This window comes from Pelobates fuscus, chromosome 1 (assembly GCF_036172605.1).
Source record: "Pelobates fuscus isolate aPelFus1 chromosome 1, aPelFus1.pri, whole genome shotgun sequence".
In the NCBI taxonomy this organism is placed as follows: Eukaryota; Metazoa; Chordata; class Amphibia; order Anura; family Pelobatidae; genus Pelobates; species Pelobates fuscus.
Window position 1 is genome coordinate 259,336,756 of NC_086317.1, and position 17,162 is coordinate 259,353,917.

General features: G+C 38.6%; 1 protein-coding gene across 2 annotated transcripts in view; it reads left to right on the plus strand.

Annotated features, from left to right (window-relative positions):
- The first annotated feature begins 2,195 nt into the window (after window positions 1–2,195).
- The window catches only part of DTX2 (deltex E3 ubiquitin ligase 2), an 88,447-nt gene continuing 73,480 nt past the window's right edge, over window positions 2,196–17,162 (plus strand). For both annotated transcript variants that reach the window (XM_063444576.1, XM_063444577.1), the window contains exons 1-2: window positions 2,196–2,272; window positions 6,802–7,212. In XM_063444576.1, coding sequence (XP_063300646.1) covers window positions 6,903–7,212 — 310 coding nt within the window. In that variant the 5' untranslated portion in view covers window positions 2,196–2,272; window positions 6,802–6,902. The remainder of the gene's footprint in view (window positions 2,273–6,801; window positions 7,213–17,162) is intronic.

Below are 17,162 nucleotides of genomic sequence, written 5' to 3' on the forward strand. Positions count from 1 at the left end.
GATGAAAGACGAGACAGGGGGGATATGACAGAAATATTTAAATACATAAAGGGAATCAACACAGTAAATGAGGAGACTATATTTAAGGAAAAACTACCACAACAAGAGGACATAGTCCTAAATTAGAGAGGCAAAGGTTTAAAAAAATAAAAATATCAGAAAGTATTACCTTACTGAGAGGGTAGTGGATGCATGAATAGCCCTCCAGCTAAAGTGGTAGAGATTAACACAGTGAAGGAGTCTAAAGGGACACTATAGTCACCTTAACAACTTTAGCTTAATGAAGCAGTTTTGGTGTATAGAACATGCCCCTGCAGCCTCACTGCTCAATCCTCTGCCATTTAGGAGTTAAATCCCTTTGTTTATGAACCCTAGTCACACCTCCCTGCATGTGACTTGCACAGCCTTCCATAAACACTTCCTGTAAAGAGAGCCCTATTTAGGCTTTCTTTATTGCAAGTTCTGTTTAATTAAGATTTTCTTATCCCCTGCTAGACCCTGCAAGAGCCTCCTGTATGTGATTAAAGTTCAATTTAGAGATTGAGATACAATTATTTAAGGTAAATTACATCTGTTTGAAAGTGAAACCAGTTTTTTTTCATGCAGACTCTGTCAATCATAGCCAGGGGAGGTGTGGCTAGGGCTGCATAAACAGAAACAAAGTGATTTAACTCCTAAATGACAGTGAATTGAGCAGTGAAATTGCAGGGGAATGATCTATACACTAAAACTGCTTTATTTAGCTAAAGCAATTTAGGCAACTATAGTGTTCCTTTAAGCAAGTGTGGGATAGACACAAGGCAATCCTAGCTAATAGCTAATCCTAGTTAAAGGACCACTCTAGGCACCCAGACCACTTCAGCTTAATGAAGTGGTCTGGGTGCCAGGTCCTTCTAGGGTGCTATGTTTGTGAATGGGTTAAGCCTTCCCCTATTTCCTCTAGTGGCTGTCTCATTGACAGCCGCTAGAGGCTGTCCATAGGAAAGCATTATGAATGCTTTCCTATGTGACCGGCTGAATGCGCGCGCAGCGCTTGCCGCGCGTGCGCATTCAGCCGACGGGGAGGAGAAGAGGAGGATCGGAGGAGGAGAGCTCTCCACCCACCGCTGGAAAAAGGTAAGTTTTAAACACTTTCCCCTTTCCAGAGCCGGGCGGGAGGGGGTCCCTGAGGGTGGGGGCACCCTCAGGGCACTCTAGTGCAGGGAAAACGAGTATGTTTTCCTGGCACTAGAGTGGTCCTTTAATAGATAAGGTCATTGACTAATGCGAGTATTTGGAGTAAATTGGGCAGACTAGATGGGTTCATAAGGTTATTATCTGCTGTCACATTCTATGTTTTTATGACATGTAACTCAGCTAATCCTTCTCATAGAGATGGACTGATATACACAAATCCTTTATCATCAATGCTTGTTTTGAGAAGGATTGGACAGAGATCACCCATCCAACGAATCTCTCAACAGTTTGGCTGCTGCTACGGTAGGAGAACATCTGAATGTTGTTATCAAGGTAAGTTGTATGGCTTTTTTTATTTTTAGAGTGTTCCTTTAAGTGTCTATATGATATACAGGAAGTCATTTATGTAAGTGAATATGGTTTAGAAGACCAAAGTTTCCTATTTATACAGACTAATTTCTAAACATGTTATTGCGAGTTGAATAGCCATGAAGTTCTATCAAGCTCTTCTACAGGCTGAGTACTTTGCCCCCACTGTTTTCCTAAATATGGAGAGGTATCACCCAACACAGAGCGAGTTTTCTGGGAGATCCTAACTGCTCAGTAAATACAGTTATTGCAGCTGGGACAGCAACTCCCCCCACCCTGGTCTATCATGATGGGTGTACAGTGATAGTGTCATGCAGTAATCTCCGTGTGAGCTGAGACATGGTACATGAACATGTGCCTATCATACTGTGTGAGCTGCACTCCCAGGGCTGTAACGCTGCTCAGGAACAGTTGATATAAATCTCTCTCCATCCCCCACCTGCCCATATATCAGCCCTCCGGCTGGCCTGCCGGGCGGGCGGCATGTGATCTCCATCTCCATAACTCGGTCCTTGTTGCCAAGCTTCACAGCGCTCACTGCCTCTCACTTCCGGGTTCACCTCCCGGAGGCTGTGATTGGCTGGGGGATCGGGGACGCCTGCCAATGACATCACTCGAACGTCCCCAGCCTGCAGCTCACTCAGGGACATGAAGCAGGAAGGGGGATGCAGTTAGTGTGCTCGGAGGCTGCTGGCAGACACACAGCGCGCTGCCCGGGTGGCTCTTGGTAAGTACAAACCGGGCTCACACTGATCACATGGGACCCGCGGGGACTAGAGGCAGGCCAAGCCCCACCGGAGGCAGCTCAATGCCCACTGCTGGCTGTTACAGTGCAGGCAGGCCCCAGATAGCATGGCAGGGTATAGTGTGCCGGGATACGAGAGTTTGACAATCCAGATTCACACGGGCCTGGTATGGCAAGACATTTACCCATTACTACACAATAAACGGTGTATGTTTCCCTTTAATAGTTTATTTAGCACTGTTTACTAGCAGGTACGTATAGTGCAAAAAATGTTATGGCAGGCATTTCTAAACGAAAAAAAAAATGTATATCATTTCCATTATATTTTTTCCTGATTCATCTAAGTTGCACGGTTATGAAAAGATTGATGTAATGAAAAATAAAAAAAAAGTTTGCTTGTGCATGTTGTAGTGTTGCAAGAAAGTGTTATGAAAAAAAATATTTTCTCTTCTAACCTACTTTTGTAATTATGTATATTGAAAGAAAGTAGAGCTACATTAATGGCATTGTTTAGATGGTTTTGCACCCTGTATTGTGTATGTTCTTTGGGACTTAAGGTGTTACTGTTTTTGATCCTTTAAGAAGAAATGTGGATCCAAACTATCATAACACTCTGCACTAAGGATCTTACTAAAATACAGTGGCCAACACATTTGACTTCTGTAGGGCTGCATGGAGCTGCCAAAACATAGAACTGCCTCTATGAAAATGATATGCTGATATATGTTGAAAAAATTGTCATAATGGCAAAGTGCATCATTTTGTTCTTTAGGTGCTCAGTTTTACTTCTTTTTCAGTTACTGACATAAATTATTATTATTATTATTGCCATTTATATAGCGCCAACAGATTCCGTAGCGCTTTACAATATTTTGAGAGGGGGGGATGCAACAATAAATAAGACAATTACAAGAAAACTTACAGGAATAATAGGTTGAAGAGGAATGAACCGTAAACACAAAATCATGTAACCAATGGTAGAAGAGCAGCTTGTAAAAACTTCCTGGAGTGAGGGATGGTGGTTGTCAAGCCCGTATGTTTGTGTTTTGTATTTAACTCTTGTATGTGCACATAGCATTTTACAGGCAGCATTATATTATAGGAAAGATGGAGTAGCTATATAGAGTTTGTAAAATGGAGCGCAGTGGAAATTTGAGTCATGCACATACAGTTAAAGAGAGAAAAAGTCACTTCGCAGGATTTTTAATATTTTCCTTATTCCTATATTTAACTAACATGATTTTTGTGAGATACGGCAAATACAATTTAAATGTAGAAATACCCACTTTTTTTTATACTGCAACTGTGTGTCTCCATTTTAGTTTTCAGTCATTCGTTGTTATAAGCGCTGGCATTTGCACCTGGCAGGGAGCATCACAACAGCACGCAGGGATTACCAGGTTATGTCATTCCTTAAAGGAAAGGACAACTGTCACCTCAAGACTATATGTTTTAATATAATTATCATTTCAGCAAGTTTTGAAAGACAATAGATTTTTTTTAAAGTTGACATAAAAGACCGTCCCTACCTTTAGTATATGACAGGATGCTTAAGCCATATACATAAATTTTGCATCAGACAGTGTTTAAAAACCAATAATTAGTCTCCATGGTCTTCCCTGCACACAAAATATATACTTGGTCAAAAGACTTGAGGTTACACCTGTCCTTTATATGTATGTGTATTTACATTAAGTGTGTTTTCTTTTTAATTTAGATTATGGGCCTTCATTAAAAAAAAAAAAAATAAATAAAAAAAAAAGTAGTAGAATGCAACTTAATTTATATGTAATCAAATGACAGGACCGACTCCTTGAAATGGAATGTTGTTAAGGAATAAGCTCCACTAGTGGCTGTCAGTATGTCCTTTCAGTAAAATGTAAATATTGCTATTTCTCATAAACCTCTGTGTATTAAATTGTCCAAGAATATTGCACTGAAATCACTTTGTTAAAATGAAGTGGTTTTGGTGCTTAGGATTTCCCTTTTTAAATCAAAATTTCAAACAAAACAAATAATCTCATGAAAATAGGTCAACCCAAGTTTTATGTGATTTTCAATGTTTTATTTGACTGTGTAATATTCAGACAAGTGACGACCGCCTCTTAGAGGAACTGTGCAATTTGAAAATATAATTTGTGAAATTAATCTGGTCTAATAGTGTCATGCTTCATTTAGATATCAATATGCATTCTAGTAATTACAAAGGTTATGGAAAACCCTCAACTGTAGGTACAGTAAAGTCAGTAGAGCATTGTTCACTGCAGATATACATCCCATAATAGCCAGCAGACCTGTTTTTCCACAGATGTTTGCATCATGTAGCATTTAGGCTGCAACTTCAAGATAAAGGAACATTATAGGGTCAGGAACACGTTTCCCTATAGTGTTAAAGCCACAATCTAGTTCCCCTGCTCCCCTCCTTAAATATAGTAAAATCTTACTTGTATTTCTGACATCATCAGAAGTGTTGGTCTGAGCCAATCCCCATGGGATTGTCTGAGACTGTCAAGGAGGCAGATGTGGGGCAGAGCCAAATGAGCATCTCCTCATAGAGATGAATTGTATCCATGCATCTCTGAGGAAAGTTCAATGTCTGCATGCAGAGGGTGGAGGCACTGAATCACAGTACTGTACAGTGTGCAGCACTGCCCCTGGAAGCACCTCTAGTAGCCATCTGAGGAGTGGCCAGTTGAGTTATCGCTAGGCTGTAATGTAAACACTGTTTTCTGCAAAATGCCTGAAGGGAATGATTCTACTCACCAGAATAAATTCAATAAGCTGTAGTTTTTCTGGTGACTATAGTGTCCCTTTTTAAGAAAATAAGAACTATATATGTGAATCCCTTAAGTATATGTTTTGTGTTCAAGCAAGTTGATGGCAGAGCCTACATTTATAGTGAAATTCTGGAAAATCCCAAGTTTCTTTCAGCCACGTGAAATAGTTTAGCAGAAATGAACCGGGCACTTATCACCTGCATCCTGATGTTAGATGTCCAATATGCACAAAACCCATATTAGCCAGCCCAGAACTCTTGAGGTATTAATCTCTATATGTGCAGCGTTTCATAGCAAAACTCTACACATACATACTCCAGGCATCATTACCACCTCAAACCACTAAAGTGGTCATGGTGCTTAGCGTAATCTTTTTAATCCCAAATTTAAACTTCTATCCTGACTTACTGCTGGTTACCGTGGGTATAGTTTTTAGGGATCGACCGATATTGATTTTTTTTTTCTTTTTTAGAGCTGATGCCGATAGCTTCCCGATATTCTGTACATTTGCCGTTTTTTGAGAAAAAAAACTTTTTTTTGCAAATCTTTTTTTTTTTTATTAAGTGGTAAATGCACAAAATATACATGCCAGTCAGATTTTTTTTTTTATGTTTTCAAGAATATTTATGTGTGTAGTGGATGCAGTGAGAGTATTTGATTAGTTAATGCAATGTGTTTGTTTGTGTAGTGGATGCAGTGTGGATAGTGGATGCAGTGTGTTTGTGTGTAAATATATGCGGTAGGAACCCCCACAGCCCCCCAATTCTCCTTAATGTTCCTCTCCCTTATCTTATAGGGCCCCCCTACCCCAGTGTTCATTTTCCCTTCCCTGTACATAAGTGCACTCCCTTAATGTTCCTCTCTCTCCCCCTCTAGTGTTCTCCCCTCCCCTGTCCCATTGCGTTCTTTCCTTCCCCCGTCCCATAGCGTTCTTTCCTCTCCCTCCCTCCCCTCTCCCAAAGTGTAATTTCCCCTTTTCTTGTCTCCCGCGGTACTGGAGATTCAGTCTCCTGTAACCAGCTGGACTGACAGGGAGTGCTCTCTCGGTGAGAGAAACATAAGTTCCTGTACTGCTGTGCGCCTACCTCCTGCCAGTCACTCCAATCTAGCTTCCCCCCACCCCTCCCCGCTTGTGCTGCCTTACGAACGTGCCAGCCCACCTAATTATCTGTATTATCGGTGATTATCGCCTGATACTTACAAAAAAAACGGAATATCGGCCAATAATATCGGCAAAACTGATCATCTGTAGATCCCTAACAGTTTTTGTAATTATTTCATTATATATCCACTGTTTGTTCCATCATTTAGGGTTTTTTATTTATTTGCTTGTTTGGGAGTTTCTGCGTTCATCCCAACATTCTAGATGGCTCTATTGATATATTTCAGTTTTGTTTTCTTTATATGTTATTATTTACTTGCAGTATTATTCATTAAATCAAACCGTTTCAGGAACTAATCAGAAAATTGAAATGGAAGTTCTAGAACTTTTGCAATTTAGCTGTTTGGGCATAACATTTTAAATTCCCTGTTCAATTCACAGTTTAGTGAATAAACGAGTAGTCTTCAGCCATTTTTATAGACTGGCTTGCACTGACTTAAGATTTGGCTAATGGCCATTGTAGCCCTATATCCCTAACTATTGTGAAACAGAGGCCTGTATTATATTGAGTTATGGACTTCGTTAGAAAAAGCAACTCTATGTTAATACCATTATCTTTGTCTTTTTTTCAGGTTTTGAAACATATGTTTGAAAATCCATCACAGCTCCAGAAATGATATTCTAGAAAAAAACAACCAAAACTGGTTTTCTAAAAGTTTCTGAATTCTGAAAAATGGCAGCTGCTCCCCCACCCCCAGGAGGAGGGCCTCCCGGATTCCCTGGAAACCCCATGCTGATTAATCAATGGGGTTCTGGCTCTCTTGCTGTAGCTGTTTGGGAATGGCAAGATGAAAATAACAAATGGAGACCATATAGCAGTGCAGTTAGCAGCTATATAGAGCAATGTATGCAGTCACCTCAACTTCAGAAGGGACCTCGTGGACCAGGCAACAGCAGCAGTATCTCACTCGGACATGTTGATCCACAGTTATCCCCATATATAATCGATATTGTTACTCTTACCCAGTTTCGGCAGGATACAGGTATGAGATTTCAAATATATTTCAACTTAGCACATTTCTTTTTACATTTTAGAAAATTTGGCTAAAACGTGTTGCCACTTTAAAGGGATCCTATAGTGCCAGGAAAAAAAACACTATATATGGTTAAAAGGGCCCCCCTTTAACTGGGCTGAAGGGGTTAAAACCCCTTCAGCCACTTATCTACACTTACCTAAATCCAGCGCCAGATTTGGTTTTATTCTGTAAAGCAAAGGTTGTATTTTATTTATTTTTGTGGCCATAAGGTGATCTTGCTGAATTGGTTTTTTTTTTCCTACACATGTCTGCTGCATGTGGCTTGATTATCATTCTCAGATTATCTCAAATTAATTCAGCTTGTTTATGGCCTAAGCTAGAAGCCTTGATCTACTTTTCCCAAGCTCATCTTTATCCTCTTTCCTGGCAGGAGAGAAGCATCCCAGCTATCCTGGGCACACAAAATATATGGGGCTAGCAAGGAGGTCTAGATGAGGCACTTCTAAATGCTACTTTTTTACTACTAAGATAGTACCCACATAAATAGACCTCTATAATAGTTTTGCCAATTACATGGCAGAAATAATTACATAAACTTTTCAGCATTTACTTTTGCTGGACACTTGTAGTTTTTCGTAATAATTTAGCACTCCAAGAGATTGTTAGAGGAGAACTCCAGTCTTAGACAGACCTTAATGTGAAATGTATGTATATTAAATGTGTGTATATATTACTTATTTTATATATTTTTATTTTTATGGACGATAATAAAAGTTCAGTATAGCATTAGGAATACAAATCTATATTTCTTACAATATATTGCCGAACTAGATTAAGGAGCCCCTGCACATAATAAAAATTTTGGGGAAAAAGGTTTAACTCCTTCTGTGCTTCAGATTGCTCTGCCTCCCAAAATGTCATTTGAGTCGTCACTTCCATGCTAATTGCTCAGTCCACTATGATATTTGTGTGTGTCCAATACAATGCTTCTCATAGGAAAGCATTGAACTTAATGCTTTCCTATAAGCTGCGTTTGACATTTGACATCCTCATGGATGATGAATGTCACATGACAAGTTTCATTCAGTTGCTGCGCAGGAAGCGCCTCTCTTTACTGTCTGGAAGACAGCCACTAGAGTTGTGTTTAACCCTGCAATATAAAGTTTGTTTTTTCTAAAACACTGCAATGTTTTACATTGCAGAGTTAAAGGGACACTATGGTCACCCAGATCACTTCAGCTCAATGAAGTGGTCTGGGTGCCAGGTCCCTCAGGTTTTAACCCTTCAGATGCAAACATAGCCGTTTCAGAGAAACGGCTATGTTTACATTTGGGGTTAATCCAGCCTCTAGTGGCTGTCTCCTCTAGTGCGCATTCCTCTCCACTAGGGTGCTGGCGTAGGACGGGGAGGATCGGTCACCGGCGCTGGATAAAGGTAAGCTGCTGAAGGGGTTTTAACTCCTTTAGCGCCACGGAAGGGGTACCTGAGGGTGGGGGCACCCTCAGGGCACTATAGTGTCAGGAAAACTGATTTGTTTTCTTGACACTATATAGTGATCCTTTAAAACTACAGGTGTGCTGCAACCAAACAACTTAACTGAGATGAAGATAAAGCATTTGCTTTAGACTTGATAAATCGGGGATCACCTCATCATTCCATGTCCTGTTTCTTATATTAAAAAAACAATAAACAAAAGTTACTTGTGCACTTGCCCAAATACCTATGCACATTTATCTGAATCTGAATTGCGTGGAGTGCTGGTGGCAGGCGTGCCACCGATAGGCTAGAGTGGTCAGCTGAAGCTCTAAGCCAATCAGTAGCTCTCATTCATTTAAAAAAAAAAAAAAAAAAAAAAGCACATACCTCTTTGTCTTTGATCATTAGCTGACCACTCTAGCCAATCAGTGGCGCCCCTGCACGGCGGAACTCCGCTCTTCTGTAACTCTGATTCAGAAGCTGGATGCCGTCTGGGGGACCTTGAGATCAGCGCAGGAGGCAAGCTTAGGGGTCAAACCATTTAAGAACGGATTAACCCTGTAAGGTAACAGTGCGCCCGGAGACGTCCTGGTAATATAACGTCATTTAGATATAGTTGTTATGGTGACTAGGGTGTTTTATTTAATTATTAGTTGTTGCAGATAGAGAAGAGTGGGCACATTCTAGGAGTCATCATTTGTAACTTGTTACAGCTAGATTTTTTTTTTTTTTTTCCTCTTCTCTACACCTTGTATAAAGTTTGACTCATAAACCTCTCCCTGTCACCTAAACATCTCCAACTGGCTCCTGACTTCTGCATTATTGTGTCCACCCATTGGCATGAAGCCTGTTTTTCTACATCTCATTAAGGCATGTTTCAGCAGCTATTTTTTTTTTTTCTCTCTATTGTGGCTTATTCATAAATCTTTTGTGGGCAGGTTTACTGCAATGATGTGTTTCAGCTTTAAGAAGTGTAGTAATTAATGAATTGTCATTAAAGGTTTCAACATCACTCAGCTAGTGAGTGCCCTGCCAGTATTAACCGCCACATCTTGGCTTTATTTATAATACATGGAAATTGTGCAGGTTTTTACTGCTTGTCAAAAAACAATTTACATAGAAAGCCGTAATATGTAAATATGCTTATAAATGGTGTTTTGTTTTTTTTTTTGTTGCCACGTCAACATCTAGTCATTCTGTTTAAAGCGCCAGTTAATGTAAACCAAAAAAAAGAGGAGAATCCTTTAGTGCTTGGGGATATTACACCGCTCTATTAATTCCTCCAGGACCATTGGTTTTGGGAGCATTATTATGTGAACCTCAGAACTTGAGATCTCTTACCACTTCTCACTCATATGGCTTTACATGAGGATGATGGGATATGACCTTATGCCCTAGCGCCCTCACTCACTAAAGTGCTAATAAACATGAGCAATCTGTGATTTCAGAGGCGCAATTCTCCCAGCACCAGAGTACCGAAATTATATTATAATTATTACGATATCTACACTTACAAGGTTATTCACTAAAGTGACAATTCTAAGTGAATTTGAGCTCCAAGTTTAGCAATGTTGACCTTAAATTTGAAATTCACTTGGAATTCTTACTTTAGTAAATAACTTTAATAGTTATGCCACTGTAAAACTGTGCGTGCTTGATAAAGACTAGAAGCATGGATAAAATGCTTGAAAGTTAATCCCCCTGACCATGTGCAATGAGAACAGCTGTCCACTGTATTTCTAATATAGCCACAGCTGGTTTACAGCAAAGGAGCTGCATCAAAGATTCCTGCTTTGTAGTACTGTGTGTATTTTATTTGCCTAAATGTAAACCTATTCCTTTTTAATGTTTGTGTGTACACTTTTAAATCAAAAGTCAATAACAACCTCGTGAATCAAAACTCATGACTGTTAAATCATATTAGAGTATTCTCATTATCTGATATTTTAAAGAAACACAATAGCGTGGGAATACAAATCTGTATCCATTCTCTCCTATGGGACTTCCGCATCACGTGACAGTTTTACTTGGTCACTGCAGCGGAAGCACCTCTATTGTCTGTCATACTGACAGCGACTAGAGGTGGGCTTGACCCTGCAATCTAAACATTATAGTTTCTCAATAACGGCAATATTTCACATTGCAGGGTTAAGTGGGCAGGGACGTTGCACCCAGACCACTTCATTGAGATTAAGTGGTTTTGTGACTACAGTGTTCCTTTTAAATGAATAATATAGTTTAGTAATGCAAACATACATAAACAGGTTAGCCTACCTATTTATAATCTCTCCCTCCCCCAAAAAACAATAAAAGAGTTACCTTACCTTTACTCCCCTGGCGCCCAGGTCTTTGTGCAGCATCTTTAGTCTTGATGATTTCAGCCAGTCCAGTGCTCTCATGGTTTCCAGGCATTTGGTTTACTCAGTTGTCCCCAACTTTTTTTTTTTATTTTTATAAATCAACACTATAAGCTGTCAAAAAAATTACAGACTCCAGAAATATAAAGCACTCAAGCATTTTTTTTTTCCTCAAGTGTTCCTTTAAGTAATTGAATGCCGGGACAGTCTTGCAATTAATACATTACTATTGGTGTGCTTCTCTTTTACAATGCAACAACTGGAGAATTCGTGTGGCATTAAGCTACTCACTTAAATGTTCATGTTACCTATTGTTATGCATTTTATAGTTGACAATATTTACATTTGCATACTTCAAAAGAAACGAGTGATAAAACACCACACAGAGGAGAGGCATCAGGAAAACCAACACTGTGGGAGGGAACCATAAGGTTTTTATTATCATGATCTGGTATAATTTCTCAGGGCACAGAAGTTAATTCAAAAGGCGTTTGTTCAGAAGCACTCCCTTGGGTTTTGTTTTTCTATCACTGACTCTTCTAGAGAAAAATGAACTGTATGGAAGGGGAAATAACAACTTTGATTTTTTTTTTTTTTTTTTTTTTTTTGTGGGTGGGTGTGCATGTGGCTTTTATAAATCTGCAGATTGCCCTTCTATTCACAGCTTCGTATGATCGAATATTTACATGTTGACACCCAAGGTTGCTCTAGCTGCTCTAGCAGGCTGTTTAGTAACTTTGTGTCAGTTCCTTCATTGTTAAAATTTGCAAAGAATATTTCATATTTTAACAAGTCAAGGAAATGCTGTGAAGGTGTAATTGACACATGCAGCTTCCCTATCTGCTAGTGAATGAGCTTAAAACAATTCAGGGGAATTTCCAAGCACCTTAAATTATGCAGTTCTAGGCTCCATAACCACTTCAGCTCGCAGTGTTTATAGTGCCAGTGCTCCTTGCCGGAGCTTGTCAACAATCAAGGGTTTAGCATAGCAGATCAGGAATTTCCACCTTTGGTAATGGAGGTGGGGAGCTGCACCTGGTAGCCCTCGTGTAAAAAGTGAAACCCTTCATAAATGGTTTGGCTACTTACATTGTGCACGCATCCTCACTTACTGACCAATTCGTTTTACGACCATGTCGTAAGAACAGAATCTGGTCGGTAAGTGAGGAGTATCTGTAGTTATGCTAGTTGTAGTAACTCTTGATTGGACAACTTCCATCAATTTTTCACTTTTTTGTTATTAACAGTGCAGGTCACACAGAGCTATTGCCACAGAAGCGAAGGTAGGTCACCAGCAAAACGGTTTAATCAAAAAAATGAATCTGTATCATCTAAAAAAAAAAAAAAAAGTAAAATTCTTTTTTCTAGATTTCTGGATGCAACAATGCATGCCCTCATAAAGTTGATGGTACAAAATACGAACTCAAATGGAGACCTTTTATTCCACCATGATTTTAGAATCTGTGATGACTCTGCAGTGCAGGGTCTTTGTCAAGCCTGAATTCCATACTAATTATACAGTTTAATACCCAAGTAATTACAGCAGTCACTATACAGACCACCCAGAGGTGGGACCTGCTAATTACATGTGAACATTAACCCCTTCTATACAAAGACATTATATACATCTATCGCCATATATACCAAAAAAAAACTATTTTCAAATCATAGCAAGGGCTACTGTAAAAAAACTGAGACAACAAATAAAACATTAAAGGAGTACTATAGGGTCAGGAACACAAAAATGTATTCCTGACCCTATAGGGTTAAAACCACCATCTATCCCCCCTGGCCCCTCATGCCGCTCCATAAAATCTTACTTGTATTCAAGTCTGGAGCTGTTTACTTTGTCCCTGTTTCCTGTAGACCTGACCACTGCTTACATCATCAGAAGTGGTAGCCTGATCCAATCACAATGCTTCCCCACAGGATTGGCTGAGACTGACAAGGAGGCAGATCAGGGGCAGAGCCAGCACAATTCAAACACAGCCCCGGCCAATCAGCATCTCCTCATAGAGATTAATTGAATCAGTGAATATCTATGAGGAAAGTTCAGGTACTGCATGCAGAGGGAGGAGACACTGAATATTTGGATGCATTTTAGGCAGCCATGACCCAGGAAGTATCTCCAACAGCCATCTGAGGAGTGGCCAGTGAAGATTCAAGGCAAAAAAAATAGCCAATCTGGAAACATCCTCTTACTCAGCTATGCTTCCATTTTTGCTATTTTGGCCATTACATTTGAAATAAAGTTTGATTTCGGTTTGCGTTTTCACATCGTGAGTAACCCTGTTTTATTATTCCTGTCCTTTTCAAATCTCATGAAGATTGTCAAAAAAATGTTCAATAGCGAGAAGTGAAAATTTGATGACAATTGTCCATTTAACTAAAGTTCTATTTCAGTTGCTAAGATAATTTACCGGTAATCTATCAGTCAAGAGAATCCCACAGAAGAGCAAACTGCACACATCATGGACAGTTTAGAACAAAATAGCGGCACACAGATATTGAAATCTGGTGCAAGGAAAAAAACTAAATAAACATATAAGTGTACGCAAATCGTGCCTTGAAATGAATTCAGACAAAAGGGGCACAAGGAAAGCAAGTGGAAGGAAATAAATAAATGACAGTGCTGCTTTATATGCCCTATGTAGGCAATGGGTGTTAGGAAGTCCCTGTCACTGCATACAGTGTCTAATGACTGCAGCAAACTGTCAAAACATGTTCAGTATATACTCGAGACCAGTGTTTTTCAATAGAACTTGGGTTTTGAAGCCTACCTCAGAAGGAAACAAATGCCCTGTGTGGTTCAAGTATCATCACCTTTGCAAATACCCAAGTTGGTTACTTTTGCAGAATAGCATTCGAGATCCACTGCAGAAATATATTGCTTTAACAAACCTCTCTTTGTTCTTAGATTTAGGAAACAGGTGAGAACCAGCTTATCAGTGCGATTGCTTTAATTGACATATACAATTATTCCTGAGTACAGATTTATTGATTGCATCTTTACTCCCTGTTTGTGTTCACTTGAACAGTTTCATCTGGGAGTGTTTTTCACTTACTCAGACTTTTTTTTTTTTTTTTTTGCATCGTAGTACTTTTTTCATCTTACCCTTGAGCTTCCCTCGCTGTACCTTCAGAACATAACCTTGTTCTCTTTTTTTGAAATATATGTGCATTAAGATTACTAGCTGGCTCTTTGGTTGTATTTTTAGGTATTTTGGAGTGTGTCTGCATAGATTTTTAAATGGATCTAATGGTGTGTGAAGGTTTTACGTCGCTAAACCCAACACATTGGGGCCTGAGATAAATGTCAGGATGTGGTTAACTTTGCATAGTTTATGATTCTGACATTTTCTGTGTCTGCTTATAAGTGTGTTATATTTGTGATGGCTACTGCTATTTGCTAGTTATATATGGAAATACAACAGGAATTCACTATAACTTACACATTGTGATGTCTGAACAGTAATGTAAAAATAAAAAGATTACTAGACCCAGATGCTTTGTTGAAAGGTACACATTTTAATTGCAAAATCCTGCGACTAATCCAAATTGTTCTGTATAATTTTCTACTCAATATAGTCTACAGCGCTGTAAATTAGGAAAACCAAATATATAGTTTGAAATTGATGACCATGTGACCAAGAGATTACTAGTCTCCTTCACAAAGAAAGCATTAAAAAGAGTAGAATTACACAAATAGCATGTAGTGTATTATAAAGAGAAGGTTGCCAATTTTACAATCCATATCCCACATTCAGTTTAGTCAATTGTTGGATACATTTGTAAGAGGGTTAATGTATTTTAGTAGGACACATTTGATGTGATAGAAAGCTTCACCTACCTCAAATCTTCATAGATTGTAAACTTGTTTCAGCAGTGCCCTCTTTACCTCTCATATCCCCTTTCTATAATCAAACAGCACTGCAGAATATGTTTGCGCTTTATAAATGATGATGATAAAATAATTAAGGCAGGGATTACTAATGATTCATACTGTAATAGGCTGAATACAGTCAGCTGACACGCTCAGCCAATCACAACCGGCCATTGCTGCTGAGGTTATTGCTTCCTCATTAGCCCAAGCAAAAATGGTTTAAATGCTGAATAGAACAGTGCCAAGGGACTCTGGAAACTATAAGTACTTCAATGTGATGAAGCAGTTATGGTGTGAGTCCTGGAATGCACATTCCCTCCGTTTTTTTTTTATTAATACGAGCTATAGATCCAGATTATGAAACCAGTACTAGATATTATTTCTGTTTGTAACACTTTCTTCAAATAAATATGGTTTCTTGATATGGCCAGGTGGCTAGTGATGTCAATCAGGAATTAGACAATCATATACGTTTAATATTTGTATGATATTATTATTAATATATATATTTTTTTTAGTGCTGCGGTATACAGGCAGGAATTTTAACATTGCTGCAATTCTCGTCATTAATAAAATCTGACTCAGAAGAAGGCAAACAAAAACCCTGGTGGATGATATCTCACGGGAAATACATTTCTTCCTGAACCCATTGATGGCAATCTGTTTAATACCCTGGACCAACCATCCATATGTTTAACCGTATATCGCTGGATATATTACACGAATATGCTAAGTAAAAATCTTGCATTTAAGCGAAGAAGGTCCATGCTTACTGAGTTTACACTCTAATTTGAATGGTACAAGACCTTATACTCTGACATGAGAGGTACAATGAAGAGAAAGAGGTCTCTGCTCACAGAGTTTACACTCGTATAGATGTTACAATACAGAGAGGGAGGTCCTTGCTCACAGAGCTGTGGGGATATTTATGGGATGATAATAGTGAACAGTTGAGAATTGCCCACTATTTCAACTCTCTAGATCTCAAAGATCGTTATCATGTAAGTGAAATGTATTCCATATAAATAAAATCACAATTTGTTATAAAAATAGATATAATTTATTGTGACAAATAAAATAATATGTAACATGCGTGATAATAATCAATGAATATTTACTATAACATAGTATGCAATACACATTCCAATGGTTAACAGCATCAATTGTCAAGACTAATATTTATGAGGGTACTTCAGAGACAAAGAAAAACTTTCACACAGCGCAGTGAAAGGCCATAAAACTTTGGCTAGCAGTTAACTGAATAACCCTTTCAATGCTGGCTAGATCCTCCTAGGCATACAATACCTATTCTCATGTAATTTTAGTTAAAATAACATCTAAACCAGCTCATTAATCATTTCCTTCCTGGAACCATCCAATAAGAGTAATCTACCAGATTCTATAAGTCGAATTTTAATTTGCCTAAAAAGATATCTTATCTTATTTTAGAGCAAATCAATACACCTGGATAAAAACATTGGTATGCTAACATGTGATATTACATTAATATATAATTATTCATAATTCCACCTGCAGAATTGAATGTTTATAACTATATATTCTTTAGTTAACTAAGATTTCTAAATATTGAAATCTGACTGTGATTTATCCAGTCATATATCATGCTACTGGATTTTTGAATTAATTTAGATTAATTAAATAAAACCAGTATAATTACCAGTTAAATAGATGTTTTAATCAGATGCTTTTAGATAGTCCCAGGAACTTGAAAGCGTGTATAATTGATTGCATGGAAGTATGCAAGTGTTGCTTGAGTGTTAGTTCCCAGGAGTATTTGTCTGTCATAGATCTTTCTGCATGTCCGAATCTGGAAGCCCAACTTTCTCTTTCAACTCCGACTGACTCTTTTTCTGACTCACTTGCCTAGCTCATTTAGCCTGCGATCCTGACTTAGCCTCTCTCTTCCCTTTGTCCTAACTTTTAAAGGGCCAGACTTTCTGTACATCATTAGGTGATAAGGCCAATAGGAAACGGAAGGTGTGGTCACACTGCTTATAGCAATTTAGGTATTTGGTCCATAGAGGGCAGTCTTGTCTCACTAAACTTTCCTATCCAGGAAATAGTTAACTTTTCCTGATGGCTATTTTGACGTCATTTGGCTTATCTATATGGCTACCATAACTTAAATTTACTTGTCAGTTCAAAGCGTTTCTTTGGGTTTTCTCCAGACAGTGCGTCGACAATTTCTGTTGTAATTTGTAAAATGACAGAAACTAAAT